Source organism: Pterocles gutturalis, unplaced genomic scaffold (genome assembly GCF_000699245.1).
Source record: "Pterocles gutturalis isolate BGI_N339 unplaced genomic scaffold, ASM69924v1 scaffold22946, whole genome shotgun sequence".
Taxonomy (NCBI): domain Eukaryota; kingdom Metazoa; phylum Chordata; class Aves; order Pterocliformes; family Pteroclidae; genus Pterocles; species Pterocles gutturalis.
Window position 1 is genome coordinate 165,760 of NW_010103759.1, and position 10,911 is coordinate 176,670.

The 10,911-nt window shown below is 37.1% G+C and overlaps 1 protein-coding gene across 1 annotated transcript in view; it reads left to right on the forward strand.

Moving 5' to 3' along the window:
- The window catches only part of CHST8 (carbohydrate (N-acetylgalactosamine 4-0) sulfotransferase 8), a 130,799-nt gene extending 120,719 nt beyond the window's left edge, over window positions 1–10,080 (forward strand). The window contains exons 2-3 of the mRNA XM_010086829.1: window positions 6,471–6,508; window positions 8,932–10,080. Coding sequence (XP_010085131.1) covers window positions 6,471–6,508; window positions 8,932–10,080 — 1,187 coding nt within the window. The remainder of the gene's footprint in view (window positions 1–6,470; window positions 6,509–8,931) is intronic.
- Window positions 10,081–10,911: the final 831 nt, after the last annotated feature.

Below are 10,911 nucleotides of genomic sequence, written 5' to 3' on the forward strand. Positions count from 1 at the left end.
GCCTGCTGCCTATGGGATGGAGAATATACAGACTTGCCTGGTTTAGAAATATGAAGCTAACAATTTCACTTGGATTCAATGGCTACCTCTCTGAAGCTGACTTGGATTGAAAAGCACAAGATCAATATGAAGTAACTCAGTTTGTGCAAAATACTAGCACAGGAGAGGGGAAAACGAAGGTGACTGGATATCTTTTTGGGAAGTAGTCTACTTCACCACAACTGCTTGAATAGCACACAAGAATAAGCCACAAGCCAGAGTTCAAAGTTCCTCAAACAGATTGCATTTAAACTATTAAAAGTTGCATGCTTGGCAATGGTAGGATTGAAACAAAAAGCTCAGGAAGAACGAGTTATATGATTTACAAAGGAACTCACATATGAAAGAAGGCTCATAAAGAGATAACCAAAATCCTAAAATCCTAAAACCCTAACCCTTGGTAGCTTGGTGAACTTCTTACACCTTCCCAAAACAGGGAAAAAAATAAGCTCTTTGAAAGAGTCATGCTTAACTACTTGGAGCTCCAAAGGGATACCTTGAAAACTGGGAAACAGCCACACAAACATTCTATTCATCCCCCTCTGTGCAAAGGGAGTAACCATCAAACCTGTCTGTTAAGTTTTCTCCTTTATATCAGCAAGACGGACTTAAGAATCAGGTTCTTTGCCACAAAACGCAATGGGAGATCAGTGTTGCATAGCAGAACTATGAAGGCATGAGAACATAAGAAGGTTTGACATTTGCACAGCAAACAAATAAACATTGTTTTTTAACTGCACTCAAAAGAGAAATGTTTTTTTCTATATATATTACTTTAAATGCATTTTATTAGACTAAAAATGCAATCCAGTCAGATATTGCTGTTAATGAACATCCCTCTGAAGAGTAAAAAATACACCAGCTAGATTTTCCCTCCATTTTTTTGTTTTTTTTAGCATCAACACTGCTGTCAAGGACAATGTTAAAGCAATAGAATGAGTGAGTTTCAAATTGAGGAGAATCAAGATGCAGTTAATCAAATGCACACAGTCTTGTTTCTGGAAATATTACAAACTTAGCTTTTGTTACACCCTCAGAAGTGCTGGATCACAGAGTCACAGCAGAGACTGAGAATTCTTTACACAGGGAAAGAAAGGTGAAGGGAAGGAAATTATCAGAAAGAATAGAAGCATTAATATTAAGAGTAGGAAAAGTACAAAAAAAAACAAGTGCTGTAAATATTCGGCAAAAACAGAGATTGTAGAAAGCACTGAAGAGTCTGAGTCTGGACTTAAATTTTTCAGAGTAAAATTTGACCGGTAATGCGGCAGTTTCAGACAATCAATATTTGAGCTTCTAATTCAAAACGTGACAACCTAAAATCGGATCAGTTTGGCAAATGCAGCTATTAGCCTCTCTGCTTCTCACATGTGAAAAGCTGCAATAGTAACAAATAACTTACTGTGCTTTGTGATGTAAAGTTAAAACAAAAATTGCTACGTGGTACGTACTGCAGTGATGGATATCAGAATAAAATATTTACAGTAACACCTAATTTTCTTCCAGAAAAGCTGCATTTCAAATGAGTTCCCCAATAATTCAGCTTTACAATTCATACATTAAAATAATTCTTGCCATATATATAATTAATCTGCCACTAAATGCAAAAAGGTGCCATAAAAATGAAAGGTGCTATGGAAACTGTTTGACTGCATTCATTCCAAGAGTGACAGCTAGGATCTTTGGTCAAACTGCAGGAAGCTCAAGGTTTTCCTGCATGGACCCTGTCATTCATAGAGAACACAGCAAAATTTGTGTTATCTTTACCATTGCAACAATTAGCGTGAAACAGACCTGAAAACAGACTCTATGTCTCAGATATACATGACTTCACAAGTCCATAAAACACAAGGATGCCTGTCCTGTCACTAAGCATTTAGCTTTGACAAAGGCTCAGCAGTGTGTCACTTAACCAAAGCATTCACTGTAAATTTTACTTATCAGTGGGAAATGACACTGCGTACTTGCAGGTTCAATGTGGACTCAAAGAGGTTAGATTGTATAGACTCATTGTATTGGTTTGCTTCTTTCCTGGTGCACAGTTTAAGATGTGCCACATGTTTGCTAAGCCTTCTTTACTTTGCCTCATTAATGTCATCTGTATTAAAATGAGGTACTGTGTATGTAGCTTAGATGGGGACTTTTGAGGGGGTTTTCCCTAATCAAATAAACTACAAATTTTAGCTATAAAAAGGATATACATACACAGCATACAATTAAAGTGGAAACACACATATAAAGTTGGTTCTATTAACTAGGCCTCAATTTCAAAATAAAAGCCCTTTCTAACAAGAGTTTTATATATTCCAAAAGTATTCCATACATGGACACAATATATATATATGTATAACCAAATAACTGACAACAGCAGCAATCTTAAAAATAATTAATTTTCTTTAATCAGTAATTTAATTCAAACATGTAAACATTTAGACACCAGAGTAAGTTAGGATCAGCAGTGGGCAGTTCTTTTTTTTTAAGAGAGTTCATTTTAAACAATAAAAGAATGGAAAAATATTATCTGACCAAGGTTTTGGGGAAAATCCTTGTCAAACTAAAAATTTTTCATGCTAATCAGAATTCTGAGTACTAGTCTATTATTCATTCTGCAATTAAGTATGCGTTGTTGCCTTTGAGTAAAGACCTAAGGCTGGAGTACATGCAGACAGGACCCCTGACACAGATGTTCCTGCAATGACAGTATCAGCCTTTCCAGAGTGTATCTCACAAATCAGTTAGGATGAAGCAAACAAGTACAGACTGCTCACAGAAGCCCATTAAGGGACGGATGCAGACTTGAAGTTATCATTTTTATTATAAAATACTTCAGCTGGAGTGTAGTCTCGGAACAGAGGAAAACACCAGAGGCAAACCAAAAGTAGGTCTTGAAGCAGAGATAGAGGAGAAGGCAGAGAGGCAAAGCTATATAATATTACATATGGAAAATGAAGACCATTTTATTTTGTTGCTAGTAGTATTTTAAAAAAAAATAAAAGCTTACACTGGGTTTGACTATATGGTAGGACTGGATGAAGCACAAGGCTTATATTTCATGAAAGACAACATAAACAGACATAAAACATAGGTCAGGCTCAAGTCTGGAAAATCATGCTTACACTAGAGGAAGAGAAAAACATCACCAGGAGAACGGACATAAACAATGTACAATTGATAGAATGATTCTGTCTCTTGGCTATTCTCTCTCTGTTGGAGCACTAGTGAGATATTGGTCATTGTCATGTCTGGCACCAAACATTTAATGATCACTAACTTCACCTGGGTGCAGCAGACAGCAGTGGTTTATTTATGGAAAAAAAACCCAAAAAACAAAACACAAACCCACAACAAAAGAAAAACCCCCACTATTTTGGCAGTAACATCTGAGAGCTGGTAAGTAACACCGATAGTAAAGATGTAGCATAACATTAAATTAAAATTTTGATCAGCATAGCAGATCTGTGCAATATAATTTCCCTAAGTTCACTGCACTTAAGAGTTTTTTTTTCACGTAGCTTTAAATCTGAAGTGACAGACTGCATCATGAGAAAGACAGCTAAAAGAAGCCAACTTTAGAAGTCACAAATTCAGAAAACATTGAAGAGATTGGCAAGTGCTTCACCAAACATTTACATTAAACATGAATTGTTGTTCTGATTACATCTTAAAGACAGTAAATGAAGAATCATTTTAAACAGTTACTCATCTCCTACTAGCATTTATTTTTAATTTTTTGAAGCACAGCATATCAGTGCAAAGCATTAATCTCTCAAGTTACATTTATGAAACACTACTACAAAAACATAATCACAATTAACCACAAAAAAAAAGACAGGTCTCATACCTGCTCTTTGCACTTTTGTGGGGCTTTTTAAATAATTATTATTCATAGCAGATACATACCAACTTTAACAGGTAACTACACAAAGTGTGTGGTTTTGCTACAAGCTATCACTGCTCCCACTGAAGTCAGGACAAATGACCACAACTAAACAAACCTGGGGGGGAAAAAAACTAACTCTAACTTTTACAATTTGGACACAGCAAGTGCTCTGATATTTGCATCTGGTTCTGTCCAAAATACTTGCTCGGTTTTCCAATAGGTGATGAACTCTTTTCTCACGTATTAATGTTTTCAACTGGGAAAAGCTCACAATGCTTTCAGAAAGGGAGTGGATTTGTAGACATTATATGATCTTATCTTTTGGGGAGGGTTGCACAACCATTCTCCTGTCTTACAGTGGTAGGCATAAATTCTCGCCTAGGCATGTTGACAGTATTGACAGCCAAAGTAAATCTCAAGACAGAGGAAGAGGCATGACTTCACACTACTGAATCCAGTTTAAAGAAAGACCAGAAATGAAATACCTGAGAGGAAGAAATTGGTACTGAACAGAATGGTGACTATTGTCTGTAATAGCATTATTATGAGAATAACTGAGTGTGTTATATATTGTATACACACAAGAAACCAAAAGAAAACCATAGAAAATGAGCAGAATTTATCAACCCACAACACCAGACTAAATTTCTTAACCACGTTAACTTTTCAAAACTCTACCCAACACGCATGATTTCTGCCTGTAGGAGAAGAGATAGCATAACAATATTCTGAATTTATAAGGAAAATAATATTTGATTTCAAGCTCTGCTACAAGAAAGCCTAAAGTAAAAGTTAAGCAACTACTCCAATGAACTGTATTAATGATGCCTTAGAGCGGAGGCCAAGCAGCCAACGCAAATCTAGCTCAAGTGGTTTAAAGTTATGCCTTCAGAGTTGGCAAAATAGAAGAGGTTACATCTGCTGACAAACAGAACATCCATGCTCTAGTATAAATTCTTTCAAAATGCTGGTGCTCAGTTTTTGCTATTTTTTTTGTGGACAGAAGTTTACATATCTTCATTGCGCTGTGACACATTATACAGCAGTAGAATAAATATGGTTTTTTAACAGATCACATCAAGAACTGGACAACAGCTCAATAACATCTCCTAACGCCTGGTGCAACAGGACCAGTTTCAATCCTCCAGAACCCACATAAGGATGCTCATACACTAGTTCTGTTTCTTTTTAGAATAAACCTTTATTTTGCAGTTAAACATTTGAGAAGGAGCTAGGAAAAGGCTCAAGAGTCCATCTAGAAGATGTCTGGAACTTACTTCTGTGAAGCAAAAATAATATGCCCTTTGCTTTTAATAGGTACAGAATCACAATATCCCCATCCACCTCAGCTTGAGTTTATTGCTAACAAATTGCTCCAGTGGAATTAAAGCTCAAGCATGAGCCAAGAGAGTAATGAGCACTCCTAGATGAGCTCCAACAGCACAGAAATAACCACAACCATTTTTCTCAGACCCTACTGTAAACACCAGTTTGCAGGGCTGATTTAAAAAAAAACAAACCATGACTGATCATGTAAGTTGGACTTGCTACTTTAACTGCAATAGGGTACAACATGAACTATGCATACACGGTATTTCTGAGCACTTTCATATTACCATGAAAATTAACCTGATGGGACTAAGCTATTCCAGTGACGTTTTCACTTATAATGCTTTGCAATACCTTTATCTATAATTGTCCTTGTCAAAAAGGCTATGGATTCATAATGCAGACTTATTAAAGTGAAGTCCTCAAGCAACAGGGACAGCGATGATAGTAGTTTTATAAGTTGAAAAGCCCCAAATTAATTTCATAATTAAGATGTGTTTTCCATTATACATTCCTGTATTATTAACTTATACTTAGCAGAGGTTAGGAACAGCAAAGAGATCCTACACATCTGCTAAAGCTGCTTTTTAGGGCTTTCACATCTTTATTATTGTATTTTCAGGTAGACATCACTGTACAGGCTAGAAGATTTGTGAAAACACAATTCTGTATTGTTTTGTCTCTCTAAAGCTGTACAAACATTACCTCACCTATACATAAGTCCACTGCATGTTGCTTTGGTTTTACACAGGACAGTACTCAATGCAAGCTATTAAGCACCATACTATCAAAAGTGGGGCAGGGAGTGGGAAACCACAAAACTTTAGGTACGTACATAAAGAACAGCCTTTTTTTAGAGCCCTAACCTGGGATCACAAGTTTCAGCTGCTTCTCATTCTGCTACTGGCCTTTTAGCTTGAGGTTGAGCAACCACTTTTGCACCATCTCAGTTTCCCCATCTGTAAAGGAGAGGTTGAGACATTCACTCCATTTCACAATTGTTATGATATCTATAAATAAAAGAGGCCTTTCAAGGAGTATTGTTACTATGAAATATACATTAATTATGATTCATCATTTGTCTATTTATCATTGCATTAACAGAACTTGCTCCTGTTTTCCTTTTAGTTACTGAGAGAGCACACTGTTACCAGTCCAGCAAACACTAAACTAATGGTTTTACTTTTATTAAATAATAACTCTGATTTCTTTCTTTGTTTAGGAATAAAATATAACATGGGATTCCAGCAACCCATAAAAGTAAGTTTTCAGAAGTACGTAAGGAAAATTGTACCGATATTCCAAGTATAGAATACGGCTAGAGATGGCTCAGAAAAGGCCACTAGACTGGAGATAAAGCACTGAAAAGGAAAGATGCATCAAAGTTTTGCCATGAAGTGCAAATTTTCCTTTTAAAATATGAATTTGATAAGCTCTGCAAATTTAGTTTTATTATTTTTTTCCTCAACTGGATATTGCTAAAAGATATGGTAAACTTTGCATATATTAATATTCTGTATGAAATTGTAATGATCAAATGTCTTGAAATGTACTGAAAAACAGGCTAAGGAAAAATAATGGTGAAATTCCTCCATCTAGTGGCTGTTAGCACACTCACAGCAGCAGTGACAGCCCACCACAGCTATTCGCTACTTCATAGTTAAAAGACAAGTGCAAAATATGCAAAGGAACAACTGTGCAGCTGCCAGCTATTACCCAAATACCATCGCCCGGTGAAGTCAGCGTGATGTGATTGACATCACTCCATCTCTACAGCTCCAGCTTGACCTTCTGGACGAAGGGGTACACTGACAGAAGACATTCAAATCACGGCATTTTAGTTTCCAAAAAAAAAAAAAAAAGTAGGTTCATCATCATCATTAAAGCTGTGAATATCTAGGAAGTCTGAACTTGATAACCTCAAAACATCAGCCACATCATGAGTAAATAAAATTGAATGTCAGCCACTTTGTAAAGGGTAATATTTAGAAATGCATCTGGTATTCTATATAGACAAAAACTTTAATATACGTTTGACTACTGGAAACAACTTCTTAAGATAAGACCAGAGTAGAACAATCACTCCTAACAACTGAATATGAGAAATTATCAGTTGGTTTCCCAGTCTGCACATCACATACCACCTCCACTGCCACAATAGCCAGCAAAACATTTTAGAAGCCTAAGTTCTGCAACAAACCTGCACAATTCTCTAAAAATTGTGTTTAATACTGATCTGTTCTGTTTGAGTTTTGCGTAATAATTATCCATTTAAGCAAGTCACCTACAAAATAATATAATTTGATTTTTTCTTTTGTCACCAACGCTTTTTGTAATGAATACAGAGACTTTTTTTCTTCATCTCTCACCCTTAAAGAAGAATGTGGCAAAATATAACCTTAATGACAGCACAAGTTTGATAAGTTACTATAGTATCTTTCTTCAGCCAAACAGAGAGACTTGTAAAAATCACGATTAAATTTTAATTGTAATCTGCCATCCTGAAAGAGCATGACCCTACTAATCCCTTTACCGTACACCTTAAAATTCATACAGTGTCTTATTTTTGAAGCCAGTTTTAAATACTATTAGGGAGCAAATAAAGACTGAAAACCAGAAAATCACCATTTATAAAACCTCTGAATAAACATTCAGTATTTTAAGTGAGCAATAAACATTCTGCAACTACATCTGCTTCCTCTGCTGAAATACTCCCTAGTGGTTCTTATGACACTCAGCTTCCAGATGAGTTCTCAAAACAGGAATGACAAGTAGTTAAACAGTGTCCAGAACCTAACTTTAGTCTTAGAGGCATAGACATGTAGACAGGGATTTAATTCAGATGCTTTGATAAGCAGGAAGTAATGGAACACATCTGGGCTGTATGCCAAAAGCATTAACTGATGAGATCCACCTAATGAAAAAGAGCAGCTCCCAGAAACCCCTTACCCATAGACTTGCTTTGCTTACTCCATTTTCACTTGCCTAATCCCAGCCACAGCCTCATTCCCACCCCTCACTCCTTATCAAGTCGCAGTTGCTTTTGTCCCAGCCTCACCTCATTCACACCTCCCTTTGGGGTCCCTATTCTTGCTGCTCTCCTCAAACCCACTTCTCCTCTGCAAAGCCTCCAAGTTCTCACCGCTGTCCTTTCTGCTTCTCTCTTCCCACTCTTGCTCCTTCTACATCTTCACTCCACTTTACAAACACCATAAACCTCCCTTCCCTGCCAGGCTTCACTTTGCACAACTGCCCTCACTGATAAGCTACTGAGACAGGGGGAAACAGCTTTGTGTGACAACAGGCAGGCTGGAATAACTAAGTCCTCAAAATACTCAGATACCTTTTGTGGAAATTTCAAAGACAACATATCTAAGACAGAAGTATTTATCAAAGTCTGGGTACTGGCACCACCTGAAATACAGTTAAATCCAAATTGGAACTGGAATTTATCAGTTCAGGCTCATCCCAGCCTTTGACTTTCATGTTAGCACAGAACAAGATGACAAAAGTCATTACCACACCGAAGGCACAGCACCAAGGACTTGCAGCCATGCATTCGGTTGTACAATTCAGCTGAACTCAGAGGGTATGAATAGATCCACATTAAGTTGTACAAGCTGTTAATAGTGACGCACACACTCTCATTTACTAACATCTTTCATCCTTTTTTCCCCCATCAGGACTGTGTTTCCAGCACTGACCAGGATAGAAGATTAAGAAAAAACACTGCAGACGGAGCAGCGATGGTAAGGCAGAGTGACCCACTGCACGCGTCTGAAAACGTGCCCACTAAGCTTCAAAGCACAGACAGAAGGCAAAGCAGCATAATGTTTGCAATCAAAGATCAAGAGACAGGTGAGGAAATTAATTCTATCAGGCTCCATAAACGGAGGAGGAGATTTATAATCAAGAAGAGCCCAATTCTGATTTCCATGAATGGCTCCATTCTCAACCTGCCCACGCTTAAATCTGAGGACAGAAACAACAACAAGTGGAAAAGTCTCTATCAGATCCAAAGAGAAAGAAAGCAGATAATGAGGGAAACTTGTTCTAAATACAAGAGTAATAATAGAAGAATAATCACTCCTTATCATGTTTCTAGAATATTCGTAGAAGACAAATACAGAGTTTTATACTGTGAAGTACCAAAAGCCGGCTGCTCTAACTGGAAGCGTGTGCTCATGGTTCTTAACGGGCTGGCTTCTTCCACAAAAGACATCCAGCACAACACAGTGCACTACGGAAACTATTTAAAGAGACTGGATGGGTTTGATCACAAAGGAATTTATCATAGGCTCAACACTTACACAAAGATGCTTTTTATTCGTGAACCCTTTGAAAAGCTGGTATCTGCATTTCGGGACAAGTTTGAACATCCAAACAATTACTACCACCCGGTTTTTGGAAAAGCCATCATTTCCAGATACCGTGTCAATGCCACCAAAGAAGCATTAAGGACAGGCTCTGGAGTCAAATTTAAAGAGTTCATTCAGTATCTCCTGGACGTACATAGGCCAGTGGGTATGGATATCCACTGGGATCATGTCAATAGGCTTTGCAGCCCATGTTTAATAGACTACGACTTTGTTGGGAAATTTGAAAGTATGGAAGAAGATGCAAACTTTTTCTTGCGCTTAATTGGTGCTCCACAAAATCTAACTTTCCCCAAGTTCAAAGACAGGCACTCCAATGAAGAAAGAACTACCACTAAAATTACACAACAGTATTTTGCAGAGCTTTCCCCTTCTCAACGACAACGAAGCTATGACTTTTACTATATGGATTATTTGATGTTTAATTACTCAAAACCTTTTGAAGATTTATATTGATTTGAGAGCTGGGACATTTCCACAGTCATATCAGTTGAATTGCATAACAAATCCAGGTGGCTTCTATTTATATATACTTGTCTGTTAGCAAACAATTGGTTGAAGAGCAGGAAAAAACCAAAACAGGACATAAATGGCTAGTGATGTTTACACCTTCACCTTAATTGCCTCCTTTTTCAAATAATATTTTTTCTATAATTTCTCCATATGAAGCGTATGTACATATATGTATAATATTATATGTCAGGGCTCCCAAATAAAGCACAGAATTTTCCCTGCTGGTGCGGCCTGTGTTTGCATTGGGAGGATGGTTTGAAACTGGGGTAACACAGCTGACAATTCTACAGTAGAGCCAATATTTCAAGCTCTTTACTACTTAGAAAATAAGCCTGAAAGCGACAGAGTAGCAAGAAAAAAAAAAAAAAACAAAACCCCACACTGAGTAATATTTAGAGCTTATCGAAATCTGCAATACATGAAGCCATACAGTAAACAGGCACTATGTGTTTGAAGTCATCCTGATATTCATTACGTCAGGGAGAAAAAGTCCATCACACTTACACTGTTCAAAAACACACTGCTGAAAACAACTAATACTTAATGACCATGTGAGTGCAGTATTAAACCAGATGTTGCAATTCAGAGCGAGGACATGCTCTCCCCTTTCAATATTTCCCTTATGGCACATTCATCTGCAAAAAGATAAAATGCAAGCGAACATTTGCATCTTTATAAACGTTATTAAGATTCTTTTAATCCTTTGCATTAACATAAATCTCCGTTTTAATCTTCATAGTCACCAGGAGCATCAAATCGTTCCTTCATAACAAC